This window comes from Hoplias malabaricus, chromosome 4, assembly GCF_029633855.1.
Source record: "Hoplias malabaricus isolate fHopMal1 chromosome 4, fHopMal1.hap1, whole genome shotgun sequence".
NCBI classification, from domain to species: domain Eukaryota; kingdom Metazoa; phylum Chordata; class Actinopteri; order Characiformes; family Erythrinidae; genus Hoplias; species Hoplias malabaricus.
In genome coordinates this window covers 12,225,088-12,246,255 of record NC_089803.1, presented here as the reverse complement: position 1 = coordinate 12,246,255, position 21,168 = coordinate 12,225,088, and the positions used below count along the sequence as shown (strand labels likewise).

Genomic DNA, 21,168 nt, shown 5'->3' with positions numbered 1-21,168 from the left:
ATGAGGTGATGGAGAGGGTAGAGACTCATTGTTGGATATAGATGTACTAATCGCTTGTCTGATATTCTGGATTTTAGTGTTAAAACGTAGAGTATAATTATTAATATTATTACTATTAGTATTAAAAATATAAAATATATCAATCTGTATATTTAAAAGAAAAACATAGTACTTATATTGTTTGAATGAGGTTTTATTTTGTATTTAGGGGAAGATTTTGAAAACCATATCTGTGAGGACACGACTCCAACTTCATATGTCTTGTATGGATTGTAGATGATGATACTGCAGTGGCTCCAACTGCATCTGTTGCTTTAGCCAAAGCCAAATCAGAAGTTAGCATGTACAAACTCATGGTCCAAAATCTGGAGAAGGTTGAAGCTTTGACCAGAAGAAATATACTTTCTTAGAACTCTACTTTGTGAGGGTGAGTGGACCTACTGATTGGCCATGAGTCCTGTTCATTTACCATTAATTTATGTCATTTTAAGTTTTTGACCAAAATGTACATCCTTGTATAAATTCTAGGTGGATTTAGGCCATAGATTCACATTTGGGTCAAACCAACACAGAACTTCTATGGGGGCAGCCGTGGGCATGGGGTTAGAGAAGTGAGCGTGAGGACAGTTCAATTCACTGGAGCGCCAAGGAAAGATTTATCCACGGCTGAGCATTGCCCTTGAGCAGGGCACCTAGCCCCCAAACTGCCAAGGTGATCACAGCTTTCTGCTCTGGTTGTGTGTGTTTACTGCCCCTAGTGTTTGTGAAGAGTTGCTCACAAGTGTGTGTTCAATACCGCGGATGGGTTAAATGGAGAGAAATAATTTCCCTAAGGAGATCAATTCTTCTTTTTCTTAGTCAGTCAGACCAGCACAGTGATTATAGTGTTAATGATGTACACTCTACGATCTATTATTGACGTCTATTATTGTCTTAAAAGTTGTTAAGGTAACCTTAGTGTAAAGTTAATCATTATTATGAAGTTTGCACACAGGAAAGTGTAATATTACTTGAGGGAGTCTACTATAGACCTAGAAGCAATATGAAAATGGGCTAAATCATGTTAATTCAACCTGATCTGAACTTTTATGTTATAATAAATGCTTTTCACACGTGTTAACCAAAGGAATTAAGTAGAATATTTACAAATGTCTATTTCTAAACTGTATTTTACACACTACTCTTAGAAGAAATCTGCATGGATATTAAAGTAAGAATACTTTCTGATGAAGTCGCTGGTAGCTAGCGAAATAAAATGGCAATTTAGAGCATCGCCAAGCTATTCTTAAGTAGCTATCAATCGTGAGTGCATTATAAATCATCACTGCTTGCCATTTCTGTCTCACCTGGTGTAATAATTGATTGATTGATTCCTTTATTAATCCCACAGCAGGGACATACACAAAGATACAAAAGTAAAGGGACAGCAATAATAAAATAATATGGTATGTTTATAATATAATACGTTTGCAAGTAGCATTTCCATTAAAGCAAAGCTTAGAACACCCCAACCTCTACAACTGAGAAGACACTTACTACAGCAGTTTTATATAAACAATGAACAGTTGGTTGGGAGTGTCTCCACTGCACGCTTATCTTGCTGCAGTGATAAACAGGCTTGGCCTTCATGGCAATCAGAATATAGTCTGTTTTGATGTGTGCTGAGGTCCTGATAGCCCAGCTCCATGGCTCCTGTTCTCTGAGAAACAAATTTCTCCACCAACACTGATCTTTAACCTTCCAAGGGTATACAGTCCAGCCACAGAAATAAGGATGAATGGTGATGATATGGCAAACGGCCAGAACTGTCTCTTCCCCCAGCTCCAGGAGAAGCTGCTCTGAGTCCCGGCTGTGCTCCAGAGCATTACAAAGCCCCTGCAGGACCTCCTCAGAGTTGGTCGGCTGTCTCCTCACCTGCAACAAGGTCTAACATGAGAGTTTGTCAACTCCACACTGTACCCATGTCCCTCATCCGTTTGCTGGACGATCTCCTCAGGATCCTCTGGGTCAGACTGGATGGGCGGTGTGCTGGGCTGTGTGTGGTGCTGCAGAACCCCAGACCGTGTCTGTGGTTTAGTGTAGTTGTTCCAATGAAATAAGGAAATAACTGCCCTGACATTTAACCTCCTCTTTCTCTGTGATTTACTGATAATTTTGATGCTACTAAAAGCTATGTCTGCTGAATATCATGTGACACGTTAAAGTGAAACAATCTCATCTCATTTTGTTTAACGACTCAAGACAAAGTTCAAACTCTTTTGGAAAAGAGTGGAAGCTCAATACCGAGTCATATAATCTTTAACTGTGGCACAGTAGAACACAATAGTGACTGAGGAGGAAAATTATGATCTATAGCAATTAATTCTGAAGCCACGACTTGAAAATAATAAACAAAATTCCATGAACAATCAGTGGCATCTGGTATCACAGTTCAATCACACGTCTCCAAATCCCCAACAATTACACAATTCAGCTTTAAGGATATTTTTACATTGAATGTGACCCAATCACATTAATCCCTCACTCTGTTCTACCTTCTGTTCTGGGTGAACGCAGTGATGTTTTTGGACAGATCTCTGACGAGTAAAACTCATCCCACACTCTGAACAGTGATACGGTTTCTCTCCTGTGTGAATGCGCTGGTGTTTTTGGAGATGACTCTGTTGAGTAAAACTCTTCCCACACTCTGAACAGTAATACGGTTTCTCTCCTGTGTGAATGTGCTGGTGTGTTTGGAGACTACTCTGTACAGTAAAACTCTTCCCACACTCTGAACAGTGATACGGTTTCTCTCCTGTGTGAATGCGCTGGTGTTTTTGGAGACTACTCTGTACAGTAAAACTCTTCCCACACTCTGAACAGTGATACGGTTTCTCTCCTGTGTGAATGTGCTGGTGTGTTTGGAGACTATCCTTTCGAATAAAACTCATCCCACACTCTGAACAGTGATACGGTTTCTCTCCTGTGTGAATGCGCTGGTGTGTTTGGAGATGACTATGTGCAGTAAAACTCTTCCCACACTCTGAACAGTGATACGGTTTCTCTCCTGTGTGAATGCGCTGGTGATTTTGGAGATGACTCTGTGCAGTAAAACTCTTCCCACACTCTGAACAGTGATACGGTTTCTCTCCTGTGTGAATGCGCTGGTGTGTTTGGAGACTACCCTGTTCAGTAAAACTCTTCCCACACTCTGAACAGTGATACGGTTTCTCTCCTGTGTGAATGCGCTGGTGATTTTGGAGACTACTCTGTTGAGTAAAACTCTTCCCACACTCTGAACAGTGATACGGTTTCTCTCCTGTGTGAAGGCGCTGGTGTTTTAGGAGATGACTCTGTTGAGTAAAACTCTTCCCACACTCTGAACAGTGATACGGTTTCTCTCCTGTGTGAATGCGCTGGTGTTTTTGGAGACTACTCTGTACAGTAAAACTCTTCCCACACTCTGAACAGTGATACGGTTTCTCTCCTGTGTGAATGCGCTGGTGAGTTTGGAGATGACTCTGTCGAATAAAACACTTCCCACACTGTGAACAGTGATACGGTTTCTCTCCTGTGTGAATGTGCTGGTGTGCTTGGAGACTATCCTTTCGAATAAATCTCATCCCACACTCTGAACAGTGATACGGTTTCTCTCCTGTGTGAATGCGCTGGTGTTTTTGGAGACTACTCTGTACAGTAAATCTCTTCCCACACTCTGAACAGTGATATGGTTTCTCTCCTGTGTGAATGCGCTGGTGTGTTTGGAGACTACTCTGTACAGTAAAACTCATCCCACACTCTGAACAGTGATACGGTTTCTCTCCTGTGTGAATGCGCTGGTGTTTTTGGAGACTACTCTGTACAGTAAATCTCTTCCCACACTCTGAACAGTGATATGGTTTCTCTCCTGTGTGAATGCGCTGGTGTGTTTGGAGACTACTCTGTACAGTAAAACTCATCCCACACTCTGAACAGTGATACGGTTTCTCTCCTGTGTGAATGCGCTGGTGTTTTTGGAGATTACTCTGTACAGTAAAACTCTTCCCACACTCTGAACAGTGATACGGTTTCTCTCCTGTGTGAATGCGCTGATGTGTTTGGAGATTACTCTGTTGAGTAAAACTCTTCCCACACTCTGAACAGTGATATGGTTTCTCTCCTGTGTGAATGCGCTGGTGTGTTTGGAGACTACTCTGTACAGTAAAACTCATCCCACACTCTGAACAGTGATACGGTTTCTCTCCTGTGTGAATGCGCTGGTGTTTTTGGAGACTACTCTGTACAGTAAATCTCTTCCCACACTCTGAACAGTGATATGGTTTCTCTCCTGTGTGAATGCGCTGGTGTGTTTGGAGACTACTCTGTACAGTAAAACTCATCCCACACTCTGAACAGTGATACGGTTTCTCTCCTGTGTGAATGCGCTGGTGTTTTTGGAGATTACTCTGTACAGTAAAACTCTTCCCACACTCTGAACAGTGATACGGTTTCTCTCCTGTGTGAATGCGCTGATGTGTTTGGAGATTACTCTGTTGAGTAAAACTCTTCCCACACTCTGAACAATGATACGGTCTCTCTCCTGTGTGAATGCGCTGATGTGTTTGGAGATGACTCTGTACAGTAAAACTCTTCCCACACTCTGCACAATCATGAGTTTTCCGCTTGTGTTTACTCGTCTGAGTTTTTCTGTCAGATGTGTGGGGAGTAATCAAGCATTTTTCCTGAGAACTGGAGATTCCGCCCTCCATATCCACACATTTAATCCCTCCTGATCTCAATATTGAGTAGTATTCCACTTGGAAATTTTTCTTGACGCACTTGTGGAAGAACTGTGGAACTGTCTTGGACAACAGGAGCCAGAGAAAATATCCAAAGAGATGTTCTTCTGTCCTGAAAGAGAAAGAAGAACCAAAGATAAATTAGTTAAATTCACTCTCCCCTGGTGACCAATATTCTCCTGAATGTGTAGTCAGTTCCACCTTCAGTACTGTAACTGAAACAGCAAAAATAAGCCAGTGTTGCCTAATGGTGCAGGAATATAGCAACATCCCTATCTGTTTTCATACTTTTCAGCGTTCTGAATGTTGGCTGGTTCTATTCCCATGACCAGAAAGAATATTGTGGGTGGAGGAGAGATAATAAAATTCACATTATTTAGAGGATGCTCCTTGTGTAAACAGTTCTGTTTGTTTTGCTCTGGTGGCAACCAGAGGGGAATGGATTTTGCTTTTTGACTTTCTTTTTTCCCCAAGGTTTCTTACTTCTGCTCTGACCAAACTTTTCCTGTCACTTGTTTAAGCAGCACCCACTTGGTGCTAATACCCAGAATTCTGTGCAGCTTATTTGTGCAAACACCAATTCATTCTGCTCTGCAATAGAAAACTAAAGATCCAGTGAGAAAGAAAGAGACAGAAACAGAGTTTTAATGTTAGAAAAAATATTAAACAGCGTGATTTTAAAAGCCTCTACTCTTGCTTATCTTTATCTTCAGTAAAACACGGTATAAACTGTGTGTAATAGTCTCACTCTGATCTTTATCTTCAATAAAACACATTATAAACAGTGTGTAACAGTCTCTCTGGTCTTTATCTTCTGTGAAATGATCAAAAATACAGAGAACTTTCTTCCTGACAACCTTGTTGATGAAGATGATGCCACACCAGAGAAAGAGAGCAGGCATACCTCTAAAATGATGGGGAGAAACAAAAACATGGACAAGAAAGAAATTCCAGAATTGGAAAATACAATCTCATTTACAAATATGTAGTCAGCGAGCAGCTTCTTGTCTGTTGTGAAGGAAAGGTGGTGATCTAAAGGACTAATACGTTGTATTAATTATTAAATATGGAATTACATTAATTAAAAAATTGCTCCATTGCTCTGGTGGGGCACTTCAACGCTCACGTGGGTAATGACAGCGAGACCTGGAGGGGCGTGATTGGGAGGAACGGCCCCGCTGATCTGAACCCGAGTGGCGTTTAGTTATTGGATCTCTGTGCCCGTCACAGTTTGTCCATTACGAACACCATGTTCGAGCATAAGGGTGTCCACAAGTACACCTGGCATCAGGACACCCTAGGCCGCTGAGCTGTCAACTGATCACCACCTTGTGGTGGGTTGGATCAGACGGCGGGGAAGGATGCCGGACAGACCTGGCAGAGAGCTGAGCAGAAAAGCAAAGCTCTCGATTTACCGTTCAATCTACGTCCCAATCCTCACCTATGGTCACGAGCTTTGGGTAGTGACCGAAAGAACGAGATCGCGGGTACAAGCGGCTGAAATGAGTTTTCTCCGCAGGATGTCTGGACTCTCCCTTAGAGACAGGGTTAGGAGCTCGGACATCCGGGAGAGACTCGGAGTGGAGCCGCTGCTCCTCCACGTCGAGAGGAGCCAGTTGAGGTGGTTCGGGCATCTGGTTCAGATGCCTCCTGGTGAGGTGTTCCGGGCATGTCCAACAGGGAGGAGGCCCCAGGGCAGACCAAGAACACGCTGGAGAGACTACATGTCTCAACTGGCCTGGGAACGCCTCGGTATACCCCCAGAGGAGCTGGAGGCGGTGGCTGGAGAGAGGGAGCTCTGGGTCTCTTTGCTCCGACTGCTTCCTCTGCGACCCGGGGTTTATTGGTTTTATGTACTGTTTGTATACATTGCAATTGTTTTATGTTTACATTGTTTCAAGGTTGTATGAAAAGCACACTTACTAATACTACATTGTCAGATATATTGTCATTGTGGCGGTACCCTCAATTGTACATATTTGTAAATTTAATTAGGGAACATGATTATATAATAATTGTAGATTTTAAAATGTGTTGATTTCATACACCCTGTTTTATCTCCAGGACATTTATTATGTTTTTTGTTATGACACTTGAACAAAACTGGACTTTTAAACACCTTTAGTAACCAATAATGTATCTTTTTTCTTTTTTTCTGAGAGTGTAAGTTATTTAATAAAGCAGTAATTTCACCATGATATGTAGTGTGTGTGTGTGTGTGTGTGTGTGTTGGGGGGGTGGGGGGGGGTGTATACAAATAAAGTATTTCAACCTATAATGAGCCAGATCTTGGCAGAGCCGTGGTTAGATTATCGCGGTTTAGTCATGGCTTGCCGGACTAGGGCCGAGTCATTTGACATGAGTAAAACACATTATAAACGGTGTGTAACAGTCTCTTTCTGATCTTTTTTTCAGTAAAACACGGTATAAACTGTGTGTAATAGTCTCACTGATCTTTTATTCAGTAAAACACGGTATAAACGGCATGTAAAGGTCTCTCTCTGATCTTTATCTTCAGTAAAACACGGTATAAACTGTGTGTAATAGTCTCACTGATCTTTTATTCAGTAAAACACGGTATAAACGGCATGTAAAGGTCTCTCTCTGATCTTTATCTTCAGTGAAACACGGTATAAACGGTGTGTTAAAGTCTCTCTCTGATCTTTATCTTCAGTAAAACACGGTATAAACGGTGTGTTAAAGTCTCTCTCTGATCTTTATCTTCAGTAAAACACGGTATAAACGGTGTGTTAAAGTCTCTCTCTGATCTTTATCTTCAGTAAAACACGGTATAAACGGTGTGTTAAAGTCTCTCTCTGATCTTTATCTTCAGTAAAACACGGTATAAACGGTGTGTAAAAGTCTCTCTCTGATCCTTATCTTCAGTAAAACACGGTATAAACGGCGTGTAAAAGTCTCTCTCTGATCTTTATCTTCAGTAAAACACGGTATAAACGGCGTGTAAAAGTCTCTCTCTGATCTTTATCTTCAGTAAAACACGGTATAAACGGCGTGTAAAAGTCTCTCTCTGATCCTTATCTTCAGTAAAACACGGTATAAACGGCGTGTAAAAGTCTCTCTCTGATCTTTATCTTCAGTGAAACACGGTATAAACGGTGTGTAAAAGTCTCTCTCTGATCTTTATCTTCAGTAAAACACGGTATAAACGGTGTGTAAAAGTCTCTCTCTGATCTTTATCTTCAGTAAAACACGGTATAAACGGTGTGTAAAAGTCTCTCTCTGATCTTTATCTTCAGTAAAACACGGTATAAACGGCGTGTAAAAGTCTCTCTCTGATCTTTATCTTCAGTAAAACACGGTATAAACGGTGTGTAAGTCTCTCTCTGATCTTTATCTTCAGTAAAACACGGTATAAACGGTGTGTAAAAGTCTCTCTCTGATCTTTATCTTCAGTAAAACACGGTATAAACGGCGTGTAAAAGTCTCTCTCTGATCTTTATCTTCAGTAAAACACGGTATAAACGGCGTGTAAAAGTCTCTCTCTGATCTTTATCTTCAGTAAAACACGGTATAAACGGTGTGTAAAAGTCTCTCTCTGATCTTTATCTTCAGTAAAACACGGTATAAACGGTGTGTAAAAGTCTCTCTCTGATCTTTATCTTCAGTAAAACACGGTATAAACGGCGTGTAAAAGTCTCTCTCTGATCTTTATCTTCAGTAAAACACGGTATAAACGGCGTGTAAAAGTCTCTCTCTGATCTTTATCTTCAGTAAAACACGGTATAAACGGTGTGTTAAAGTCTCTCTCTGATCTTTATCTTCAGTAAAACACGGTATAAACGGTGTGTTAAAGTCTCTCTTTGATCTTTATCTTCAGTAAAACACGGTATAAACGGCGTGTAAAAGTCTCTCTCTGATCTTTATCTTCAGTAAAACACGGTATAAACGGTGTGTAAAAGTCTCTCTCTGATCTGTATCTTCAGTAAAACACGGTATAAACGGTGTGTTAAAGTCTCTCTCTGATCTTTATCTTCAGTAAAACACGGTATAAACGGCGTGTAAAAGTCTCTCTCTGATCTTTATCTTCAGTAAAACACGGTATAAACGGTGTGTAAAAGTCTCTCTCTGATCTGTATCTTCAGTAAAACACGGTATAAACGGTGTGTTAAAGTCTCTCTCTGATCTTTGTCTTCAGTAAAACACGGTATAAACGGTGTGTAAAAGTCTCTCTCTCTGATCTTTATCTTCAGTAAAACACGGTATAAACGGCGTGTAAAAGTCTCTCTCTGATCTTTATCTTCAGTAAAACACGGTATAAACGGTGTGTAAAAGTCTCTCTCTGATCTGTATCTTCAGTAAAACACGGTATAAACGGTGTGTTAAAGTCTCTCTTTGATCTTTATCTTCAGTGAAACACGGTATAAACGGTGTGTAAAAGTCTCTCTCTGATCTTTATCTTCAGTAAAACACGGTATAAACGGTGTGTTAAAGTCTCTCTCTGATCTGTATCTTCAGTAAAACACGGTATAAACGGTGTGTTAAAGTCTCTCTCTGATCTTTATCTTCAGTAAAACACGGTATAAACGGTGTGTAAAAGTCTCTCTCTGATCTTTATCTTCAGTAAAACACGGTATAAACGGTGTGTAAAAGTCTCTCTCTGATCTTTATCTTCAGTAAAACACGGTATAAACGGTGTGTTAAAGTCTCTCTCTGATCTTTATCTTCAGTAAAACACGGTATAAACGGTGTGTAAAAGTCTCTCTCTCTGATCCTTATCTTCAGTGAAACACGGTATAAACGGTGTGTTAAAGTCTCTCTCTGATCTTTATCTTCAGTAAAACACGGTATAAACGGTGTGTTAAAGTCTCTCTCTGATCTTTATCTTCAGTAAAACACGGTATAAACGGCGTGTTAAAGTCTCTCTCTGATCTTTATCTTCAGTAAAACACGGTATAAACGGCGTGTAAAAGTCTCTCTCTGATCTTTATCTTCAGTAAAACACGGTATAAACGGTGTGTAAAAGTCTCTCTCTGATCTTTATCTTCAGTAAAACACGGTATAAACGGTGTGTTAAAGTCTCTCTCTGATCTTTATCTTCAGTAAAACACGGTATAAACGGTGTGTAAAAGTCTCTCTCTCTGATCCTTATCTTCAGTGAAACACGGTATAAACGGTGTGTTAAAGTCTCTCTCTGATCTTTATCTTCAGTAAAACACGGTATAAACGGTGTGTTAAAGTCTCTCTCTGATCTTTATCTTCAGTAAAACACGGTATAAACGGTGTGTTAGTCTCTCTCTGATCTTTATCTTCAGTAAAACACGGTATAAACGGCGTGTAAAAGTCTCTCTCTGATCTTTATCTTCAGTAAAACACGGTATAAACGGCGTGTAAAGGTCTCTCTCTGATCTTTGTCTTCAGTAAAACACGGTATAAACGGTGTGTAAAAGTCTCTCTCTCTGATCCTTATCTTCAGTAAAACACGGTATAAACGGTGTGTTAAAGTCTCTCTCTGATCTTTATCTTCAGTAAAACACGGTATAAACGGTGTGTTAAAGTCTCTCTCTGATCCTTATCTTCAGTAAAACACGGTATAAACGGTGTGTTAAAGTCTCTCTCTGATCTTTGTCTTCAGTGAAACACGGTATAAACGGCGTGTAAAAGTCTCTCTCTGATCTTTATCTTCAGTAAAACACGGTATAAACGGTGTGTAAAAGTCTCTCTCTGATCTTTATCTTAAGTAAAACACGGTATAAACGGTGCGTAAAGGTCGTACACAGTAAAAACATTTACCTTCAGTAAAAACAGGTCCTGATTTCTCTCCAACACAGCTCTCGCGCAGAACGGACGCGTCTGATCGCGGAGCAGCGAACACTTGAGCAGAGCTGAGCGTTATTAAAACGAGTCCGACCAACGCAGTTCGTCTGTCCAATCAGAGGAGAGCTGGTGTTTGAGTGACGCGTCTACAATGCAGTCAATAAAGCCTTCTTTCCTCTCTGCAAAATGACCGTGATTCTGATTGGACGATGCAGGGACCGGCCTCACACCCGCCCCCTGAGATACGATTGGCTGCAATTTAAGAACAGATGGTCTCTGATTGGACAGTCCCCACAGATACAGTGCCCTCAGTCCAATAGGAGCCTTTCCACTGGAGAACATGCATAGCAAGAGGTAAGAAATGAGCCTTTATTGTTAGTTTACGTGAGTTATTATGTGTGAGTATGACGAAAATTGGTTTACAGCCTTCAAGCAGCAGAGCTTACACATTTACATGGACGACAGAATAGGCAGCAATATAATAAATAAATCTTTGAGGTAGATATTTACAATATTAGTTTTACATAAACTGTAGGATGGGTTTTGATTTCCAGATTCAAGGTTACAGCATATGTTCTGTTACAGTTCTCACCAACAGTTGAGAGGTTGTGTTACTGTGTAAATAAGGAGCAGTTTGTATGTCCATCAGAAAGTGCTAGAAGCAGAGTACACATTTATAACAGTTACGAGTAATAAATATCGCTGCTTTAAAGTTCACTGACTGCAAATGTATAGAATGAACACATTCAAAGTGTAAGTGTCACAAATGATCACTTCCACAGAAAAAAAGGCAGTCAAGCACAGGTTTAATAATCCAAATACGTAGTCATAAACAATCCAGGTTAATACCAAATAAACATTTCAAAGATCAAGACAGACTATCCAAAAAACACAATCCCAAACTCATAAAACAAAAACCAAAGCAGAATGTCAAAACCAGGAGAAAAAAACCCAAGATATAGATGTCGCTCAGAATTGTAGGACAGAACCAAGAACAAGACTTTGCAGAGAACCTACTGCACCACGTGCTTTATATATATATATACACACACACACAATATGACCGCCAACAGGAACCTGAGTAACACTAGCCAAGTATCCTGGAGAGAGTGACCTCTGCTGGTGTGGAGGGGAACTACCTGCTGCAGACCTGACAGTAAGGTCCTAGTTTATGGGGGTGATGTGGTCAGGAAAGATGGGGGAGTCAGTTGAGTTAGGAGACTAGGTTAGGTGTTTGTTTATGTGAACACAGAGGAACTTCACACTCTCCACACTGCTTCTCCAAATATGTGGAGGGGGAGGTGGTCTGGCTGCTTTGTTCTCCTGAAGTCCACGATGATCTCCTTTGTCTTAGAGGTGTTAAGTGCCAGGACCTAGCCATTCCACCTCATTCCTGCAGGCTCCTTCATCACCATCTGAAATGAGGCCCACTATTGTTGTGTCCTCTGAGAAGTTTATGTTGTTTAGAGGTGAATGGGATCTACAATGTGCACTGCACAGAGAACAAAGAGTGATTGGAGGTGTGGGTGACAGAGTAAATGCTGTGCATGCTGAAAGATCAACAGTGTTTCAGTAGGAGATTAAACATGGAGTGTTTCTACACACTGCTCAGATGCCACTTAATGGAGTTTGAAATGTTTCTGAGGACTCAACTGAACACATGCAGAAACACTGGGTTAAAAGTTCTCTTTGTGGTTCACTGCTGAGAAATCATCCTCGTGTAGAATTTACAGTAAATAACTGGCAAAAAGAGGACAATAATCTACTGTAAAACATACTGTTCATGACTGTAAATCAAATTACAGTACCCACTGTACACAAGTAAATACTGTTACAAACTTGTAAATACTTGGATACAAACTTATTTTTTTCCCTGTAGATCAATTGCAAAGTATTTATTGTGTTTTTTGACAGTAATTATTCATTATACTGTAATCCATTTTACAGTAATTTGGTGTAATATTTAAACATACAGTAGTTTACTAGCAACTGAGAGGCCTCTAAGAAAACTAAGCTTGCAGAAACATCGAGTGATTACCTTATGGCTATGACTTACAAACTACCTATATAAACTGTCTGAGAAATTCACTTATTTGTCCACATTTACCTAGTACTCTGTGCTGTTGTATGTTGACCACCTTAAAGTTAATTAAAATACTTTCTGATTGCAAATGCTCCAATGAAACATCTGAAAATATAAAAATGATTTATGAAATTATAAAATCAGCATGAAGTGATTGTGCAAGAAAAACTACTTTTTATGTGTTTGATGAACAGCTTTTTTCAAAGTTAGATTAAAAAAAAATCTAATTTAAAACTGTTAAAACGTTATTTATTACTTTAACTGCCCCAAAAGTTCTCATATCCCAGCTCATATGATTTAACCTGATTGATATTTTTAATCTTTGCCATTTTTAGAAATACATCAGCATGTAAGTGCTTTTTCTTAACTTATAGACTTTCAGGGTGTGACCAAAGGCAAGGTAAGAAGTCACACTGAGAGGTCAGTCCAGAAAGAACATATATGTATTCATGGCAACATGAGCCCTGAGCTGAGGGATCGTCATAGTGTTTACGGTCCACTACACTGTTACTCTGAACACAGTACTCATGGTCCACAATGACTGGCACCACCTCCTCTGGGTCCGACTGGATGGGTGGTGTGCTGGGCTGTGTGTGGTGCTGCTGAACCCCGGACCGTGTCTGTGGTATAGTGTAGCTGTTCCACTGAAATAAGGAGGGAACTGTTAAGCCACGTTAAGCTGTTTCCTTATAATGGGTTTAAATGGGAAGAAAAAAGCTAAACATACTTTGTTTAGTTTCCGTTTGAGTTACAGGTTAAATATTTCAGCAACAGAGAGCACTTATTATCAGTAGTAATTGATTATTGTGAATATTATTATTATTATTATAGCGGGCAGCAAGGTGGTGCAGCAGGTAGTGTCACAGTCACACAGCTCCAGGGTCCTGGAGGTTGTTGGTACAAGTCCCGCTCCGGGTGACTGTCTGGTGTGTTCTCCTCGTGTCCGCATGGGTTTCCTCCAGGTGCTCCGGTTTCCTCCCACGGTCCAAAAAAACATGTTGGTTGATGGATTGGTGACACAAAAGTGTCTGTAGGTGTGAGTGTGTGTGTGTGTTGACCTGTGAAGGATTGGCGCCCCCTCCAGGGTGTGTTCCTGCCTTGGGCCTAATGATTCCAGGTAGGCTCTGGACCCACCGCGACCCTGAACTGGATAAGGGTTACAGATAATGATTGAAAAAAAGTGAATGGCTCAGTTGACACCAACATGCCTCCACACATGAAGAGGAGACATTTGGAGTCTACTGGAGACTACTGAAACTCACACTGTGATAAGAGTTTTGAGGAAGAGCTGAGCTCTAAGATCACACCAAAGTGGACAAGGATGGATGTGTGCTATTAATTCTTTACTTTACTAAAACATAACTGTAGTGGTTAATACCCATACAAAAAAGATGGGCTTGTTATAGACAGTTTCACCAGGCTGTGATATGAAACACAATATACAATGTTGTGATATGAAACAACAATATACAATGTTTAGAGTTGGTTATATGGTACACATTTAAATGACTTTGAGTGAAAACAATAGAATCATCATCTACAAAGAATGAACCTAAAAACTGAGTTTTACATTATTTTTCAATCAATATACTTCAGAGCACAATTTATACTGTGTTTATATGTTCTAAATGTTTCCCACATTACATCAACTAGAAGTACATTTCAAAATCAGTGATTTTATATATTTACATCAGCTGAAGAATCATGTTGCTGTGTTGTTCCTGAAAGAACCAGGTTACGCTCCATTAAGCGGGTCTCTACTTTGTGGTGACTGGATTTAAAATAGGTATTTACTGGGTGTCAGTGTAACAGCTGATCTATGATCTATGTACAGCTGGACAATTTCACCTTCATCACCTTCATCACAATCACCTTCCACAAGAATTTAATTTGATGATAAGACCGCTCTTAGTCTGGGTCCTCCCCCTCCACCTCTCTGTCCTGAGGGACTCTGTCAGGTGATGAAGCTCCAGAGAGTTCAGCTGTTGGGTTCCTAGGACCACTCAAGCCCCTCTACCACGACAAGGTGGCGATCTACAGAAAGGGATTCTGAAAGAATTAAATTAGACATTCTCTGTTCACTCCCAAACTGTGGTAAAAGTAGCCTGGTATCATCAGAGAAAGACCCTCACTGATCCATGTGTTAAATGCTCTGTCCCTGATGAAGTGTCCATATTCAGTCCAGTGTTTATTATCATTATAAAATGGCTTATGACTAATTCTACACCAGGATCTCAGACATCACTGCTGTGTTCTCTGGTCTTTCACAGTGAACGATGACTGAGGGAACAAGAACAAGCTAACAACTGACACCTGAAGACTAATTAGAGCTGCAGATATAATTTCCAAAGCAGGACCCAGCTCTGTATTCCCTCAGAGGCTCTGGAGTCCAAGGGAAAAGGGGATGAATATGATGATGGAGGAGAGAGTGTGGATCACTCCTGTATTACCTGCAGAAACAGAGGTGATTTAAGAGTGATGTTCAGTTCTTTGATACAGATGTAGGAGAACACTGAACACATTCAGTACACACTACAGCTCTGTCTCTCTTTACAATGTTTTTACTTAAGGTGGTATTGTTGAGTTGTACATGTTGCTTTTTGAGAACATAAGAAGATTAACTGGATATTCAATATTCTTAAAGGAAAAAAATGAAAAGAATTACCAACTATTGCAATAATCTACAGTGGTGGGTAAAAACTAAACCTTTATTTTGATTCTTCTGCAAAGATTTTGAACATTGCTTGTAGATGAACATCCTGAACCTTGATGAAAGTGTGTTATTAGATTTACTGAGAAACATCCCACATGTTCAAATGCTTCTCTGGACAGAACAGTGGCTATTTGGCTGTTTCACACACATTCAGGTGTGACTGTAGATTTGACGCTTTTCATTTCATTGTGGGCTACTTATTAAAAATGAAACATCAGGCCACTTTATGTAGTCAGATGAAAATGGTTTAATTTTTCTCATAAGAAATTTGACTATTGTGGAGTTTTAATCTTTGGGTCACATGGTTCACTTCATAACTTCGAGGTTGGTTTTGAGTGTATTTCTGGGATGAACAATAGCTCCTTTTAGAAGTTATTAATCCCCCTCCTCCCTTTTGTATTCAACTTTTGGGTCAAGAACCCTTCAGTGGATCAGTCATAATAAATCATTAATAATAATTAGTTATAACTAATTACACTAAATCTATGATATCAAATAGGGTGAAGGTAAAAACACTACAGATGGTTCCTGTGGTAGTCCACACCATCTCAGGTTTGTCATGATCAAATAAGGTCAAGATCAATGTTAACTTTTATACAAATATTTTATCACTATTACAGTTACTGGATCATGTTTTGATGATGAATGACCAAGAAACACAACAATAACAAATCCCCTTGTTACAACTTTTTATATTTTAAATCTAGGCTATTAGAATGGAAAATGTATTCACTCACTTGCAGACTCGCTCTGTGGTTTCATCACCAATATTTCTGTGAAATAAATTAGAACGATAAAAATAATGAAGTTTAGATAGAAATTAACATTTGATAATATTAATAACTCTCCACTGTTGAACACATATTAAAGTTGACATATTAAAATTATTATAAAATATAAAATTATTAATTAGACTTTAATACATTATTTTTAAATAGTAACATCTCTGTTTCTCTATCTCTGTATAATTCTACATCAGCCCTGATCTCCTCACCATCAACAGAGAGCTCCACACTCTGGAGATAAACATGTTTAGATGGGACAGATTCTTTCTTTTGTTTCACCACCAGGTAGCTCTTGTAAACTCCTTCATCCTCAGCTCTAACGTTCTTCAACACCAGAGAACAGTTCCCCTTCAGCAGCTGATCTTCAGGAACGTCCACACGGCCTTTGTACTCCTCGCTCTGATACAGCTCCTCTCCTCTTCTCTCTAACACTGTCTCAGTAAAGGTTCGCCATTCCACATGAGGACTCTGACTGGACGACTGTTCACTGGACACCTTTCTCCAATCACAAGGAAGAAGAGCTGAGGAGCCCAATCTGACACTGATGGAGATCTGAGATTCTGCAGATACAGGGCCTGTACAATAAATAAAATATAAAACATTAGAGAATCAAAGGTGTTTTTTAGGTGGATGTTTGGGTTGTAGGGGTGTTGGTTGATGAAAACAAAACAATGGATATGAAAAATACTTGAGTTGACTGATAGCTTAACACTCAAATAAACTGCTCAACAATACACTAAGTAAATCTGGTATAAAGTCCGCAATCATCACAACCAAGGTACTGAAATACTATAGCAACCACTTACTAACACACCAGCAATGATCTCTGATGTCTTTACAACCCCAAAGAACAGGCAAACCCCCCACTCCCACCCCACCAAAAAATAAAAAATAAACTAGTTTACTCACCTGTGCAGGTGGTGAGTGACAGGATGAAAACCAGAAGGTAGATGCCCATATTTACAGCTGGAGGATTAACTGAAAAAAGTCAGAAGGGCCCCATGTACTTAATGAAATTAAACTCAATTTCAAATGTTGGAAATATAGAATTAGTTTCTTCAAATGAGTCAACTCGCCATCACTAGGTCAGAAACATAGGCAAGAGGTGATCTGGTTGTTCACTAACAATAACCATGACCCCTTACATTCTCCAAAACACCACCAGGCATATGGATAGTGGAGAGACCTCTGAACTTCGAAAGGAATGAAAACAGATGAGATTTTTGCTCTATTCCTGGTCCATAGGTGAAAAACATTGACTTGTTTTGCTGTTTCTGTTACAGATTACTACAGGTGGAGCTGACTCTAAATTAGTGAAACTGCATGAAAGTAAACACAGATGGAAAACACTACAAAATTAACAACTTGAGTTTCTTTACAAACAGTAAATAAACACTAGACAAGTTCAATAAAAGAGAGTCAAGGACATTCATCGAGGGGCTCCTTGAGTTGATGTCAACCAGTCTGCTGAGAATGCCTGAACCAGTGGCGATTGCTCTAAGACTGCAAGGGAAGCTCAGCTTCCCCTAAAATGTCAAAAAATAAGTGATCAAATATATACTGTTGTGTGTACATGTCATTGAATAAATATACACTACAACGCACTCAACTTTTGTTCAGAATCAGCTTCTTATCACTGGTAAAGACGCGGCTTTTCTCTCAATTATTCCCTTCACAGTGCTTTAAACGGTTTAAACAGAGTTTAATAGCGAAGCAGCGAATCGAAACGCGTGATTGGATAAATGCTGGGCTTTGTCCCGCCCATCGGACGCTCAGCGTCTCTGGGGGTCTATGGGGCAGTGGGCTGGCCTCGGCTGGCCCGGACACTCAGCTTCTGCATGATGATTGGATGATCTCTCTGAGGCTGAATCCATTTTTGATTGACAGTGAAATGAGCGAATCAGCTAGTCAGGTCCCTGGAAAAGACGCCTTGTTGGTACGACAGGGTCACAGAGCATTTTGTTGAAAAGGAACGGAGGGTAGAATTTACGTATAAACAAACCGACACATTTTATGATGTAGGCCGAAATTGAGCTTCCCCTCCTTGAAATACCAGCATCCGCCACTGACCTGAACGTTGTATGTAGCGATACTTTTGTGAGCTTTCATTGGTGTCCTTGAGTTAAAGGGGACGTCTGTGACGGCTGGGAAACATTGTTCTCTGTATTTTTTTATGTTCAGAAGCTACACGTCTTTTAAGGTGGAATGGTATGTTTGAGGAGAAAACAACTCAACTGGTGATTGTATGTGGCTGAAGTTTAATCTGTCTGTAGTTTTGATTCACTGTTTGAATGACCAAAGAAACCTGTTTGTAACTCCAGTTGTTTAGTTTCGTAGCACTTTCCTTGTACTTTCATGTACTAGGAAATTAGGATGAGAAAGTATGCAGAGCAAAATGTGAATCGGTTGTTGAAGAACTACAAAGTGCTCCTGTGTGGTCAGTGGAGCTGAGAGAGTGGATAATGAGAGTAGACACAATTTTCAAATACAGACTCACTCGGCGTCTAGTAAAAAAGCAAGTCAAACTAAGTATATATATATAATTATATATATACTTGCTGTTTTAGCAGGTAGTGTCGCAGTCACACAGCTCCAGGGACCTGGAGGTTGTGGGTTCGATTCCCGCTCCGGGTGACTGTCTGTGAGGAGTTGGTGTGTTCTCCCTGTGTCTGCGTGGGTTTCCTCCAGGTACTCCGGTTTCCTCCCACAGTCCAAAAACACACGTTATAAGGTGGATTGGTGACTCAGAAGTGTCCATAGGTGTGAGTGTGTGAGTGAATGTCTGTCTGTGTTGCCCTGTGAAGGACTGGCGCCCCCTCCAGGGTGTGTTCCCGCCTTGCACTCAATGATTCCAGGTAGGCTCTGGACCCACCGCGACCCTGAATTGGATAGGTGGTTACAGATAATGAATGAATGTTTATTTTGACCACTTTGGCGTTTCATAAAACACAATTTATGGAAGCACAGCACACCAACTGCGATCTGATTGGCTGTGAACGGCTCTGGGGGCGTGGTTCAGTTTGTTGCTATTTAATAATAATAATAATAATAATAATAATAATAATAATACATTATATTTATATAGCGCTTTTCAAGAACTCAAAGATGCTTCCAATAGTTAATACATAGAACACATTCAAATACAGAATACAAAAGATTAACAAACAGAACAAGCATGAAAAGATTAAGTTTGAGGTGTATTATAAGCGAGGGAGAAAATATACTTTTTGAGGTTTGATTTTAATATAGAGAGAGTTGGAGAATGTTGGACTGAAAGGGGAAGAGAGTTCCAGAGTGGCAGAGCAGATCTAGAATGTTTTTGTTAGGGGCGGAGGGAGGAAGGAAGGAAGGAAGGAAGGAAGGATTTAAACGCTGCCAACTTTCTGCTCCAAAATATTCAAAGCTGTAAGGTCTGCTGTGTTCTGGTAACGTCTTCAGATATGGTCTTTAAAGCCCGTCTCTAATGTGATTCAGTTATATACACAGAAATGTAAAAATAATGCCTTGTGAAACAGCAAGGCATTAAAGTGTCTGCTTTCTGTTTCAGACACAACAGCCATTGAGCCAGTTGGTCCCAGACTAATTGGTTTGTTTATGATTTTGTTTTTTTGACATAACCCCTTTGATTTTCTAGTCTGTTTGTGAAGTACTGAGCTTCGTTAATCTAATTTTTCTGTTTATTTCCCCTTGCTCAGTTTAAATTCAGAAACTGCAATAAAAATTACAGAATAAAGTCATGTTTCTGTTCGTTGCAGAGAACATGCTGCAAAACTGTGCACAACTCTGCACACGATTCAGTGTTAAACACAAAACAAGCACAATGTAGTAAATGCACCAGAAGACAATAAGATCTGCCTTTTCTCTGCATGGAGCTATAATCTGTTATTATTCACTGCACTATACGGAGAGAACGGAATGCAGTGTTAAAGCCTGCTGCTGATCTTAGTGGATTTTGTAGCAGCTGCAACTTACCTCACACTGGAGCTCAACATGCACTTCAGCTCGATGTGAAACAGAAAGTAATCTACAAACAGTTTATTCCAGCTCCTGTGAGGCGGGGCTGATATTCATGGCCGTAACTAGATATGAGGACACTACAACAGAGTTTTAGGGCCATGGCATTGAAAAATAAAAAATAAGATTCAGAGAATAAAGTCAGAATTCTGAGACATATCTCGAAATAATTCACTGCATGTATAATGGGGCAGACACACAGTGTAATTGAGGAATGCAGTGTGTTGCTGAAGTCACACTATGGTATAGATTTCAAGAGTAAACACTCAGTTCTCTTCCACATCAGGACCAGATTGTGATTAGTATTTAAACCCTGAATCGGTGCACGAACCCATGGCATGTTGTTTCACAGGATACAATTAATGATCATGAAAATGATCCAGATTGAGTGGAACTCCAGAGAGCCCATGAGGCTCCATCTTGTTATGGCTTCGACTCGTACACTAAACTAAAGCCATATCGCAGTCAGGGGCTGCACTGACGGGGGTTAGTCGTCATGTGTGGATGTGTTTAATAAATAATTCTGCTCACTTCACTGACTGCTTCTTTCACAGCTCACTCATGGGGCACAGACTGAGTCTGTCTACATATTATAATCAATAATAACCCAAACAGTGTTTCTCTACATATTCTGACAATATCCTCTGAATTATACTGACCTTTTTTAGACACAATAATTTATTAGTTTCAGTACACAGCCTCAGTCCGGTCACCTTTCCTGTTTCAAGCATCAGTCCCGTCCCGTCGTCTCCCTTCCTGTCCCCTGTAAATAATCATGTCCAGTCCCCATTTCAGTCCAGTGTATTGTCACCTGTCTTGTCTGTGTCTGGTTTGTTGCCCGTTTTGTTTTTGCCCGAGTCTGTCTGTCTTTTGTTTTGTTATATTTTGTTTAAATAAAAGTCTGTGTTATTAGCGTGTGTGTCCGCCTCCGTCAGTACGCCCCGCATTCCTGACAATCACCAGAGACCTGTTGTCATTTCTCTGGTCGTGTGGTTTTACAATGCCACAGATGGCAGATATTCTGCATGTGTCTCTGAGTAC

The 21,168-nt window shown here is 40.2% G+C and overlaps 2 protein-coding genes and 1 long non-coding RNA gene across 5 annotated transcripts; all 3 read right to left on the bottom strand.

The window, feature by feature from the left end:
• Positions 1 to 1,369: 1,369 nt before the first annotated feature.
• Positions 1,370 to 10,641, bottom strand: LOC136694615 (uncharacterized). Its single transcript, XR_010802225.1, has 3 exons — positions 10,509 to 10,641; positions 4,798 to 4,869; positions 1,370 to 1,914 (listed from the first exon to the last, which is right to left on the bottom strand). It is a non-coding gene; the product is annotated as an uncharacterized lncRNA (long non-coding RNA).
• On the bottom strand, positions 1,913 to 4,768 carry LOC136694609 (zinc finger protein 850-like). The gene has a single exon (XM_066668308.1). It carries the CDS (start codon positions 4,725 to 4,727, stop codon positions 2,508 to 2,510), a length of 2,220 nt encoding a protein of 739 aa, XP_066524405.1. The 5' UTR covers positions 4,728 to 4,768; the 3' UTR covers positions 1,913 to 2,507.
• A 3,309-nt stretch (positions 10,642 to 13,950) lies between the features above and the next one.
• Positions 13,951 to 20,110, bottom strand: LOC136695521 (butyrophilin subfamily 1 member A1-like). 3 transcript variants are annotated; one of them, XM_066669643.1, is made up of 6 exons: positions 20,086 to 20,109; positions 18,673 to 18,814; positions 17,023 to 17,091; positions 16,323 to 16,688; positions 16,066 to 16,101; positions 13,951 to 15,065 (listed from the first exon to the last, which is right to left on the bottom strand). In XM_066669643.1, exons 3-6 carry the CDS (start codon positions 17,069 to 17,071, stop codon positions 14,989 to 14,991), a joined length of 528 nt encoding a protein of 175 aa, XP_066525740.1. In that variant the 5' UTR covers positions 17,072 to 17,091; positions 18,673 to 18,814; positions 20,086 to 20,109; the 3' UTR covers positions 13,951 to 14,988. The 3 variants fall into 3 exon arrangements, with proteins under 3 accessions (XP_066525740.1, XP_066525741.1, XP_066525739.1); XM_066669644.1 differs by having other exon boundaries at positions 18,669 to 18,814; positions 20,086 to 20,103; XM_066669642.1 differs by lacking the exon at positions 18,673 to 18,814 and having other exon boundaries at positions 20,086 to 20,110.
• Between the last annotated feature and the right edge of the window lie 1,058 nt (positions 20,111 to 21,168).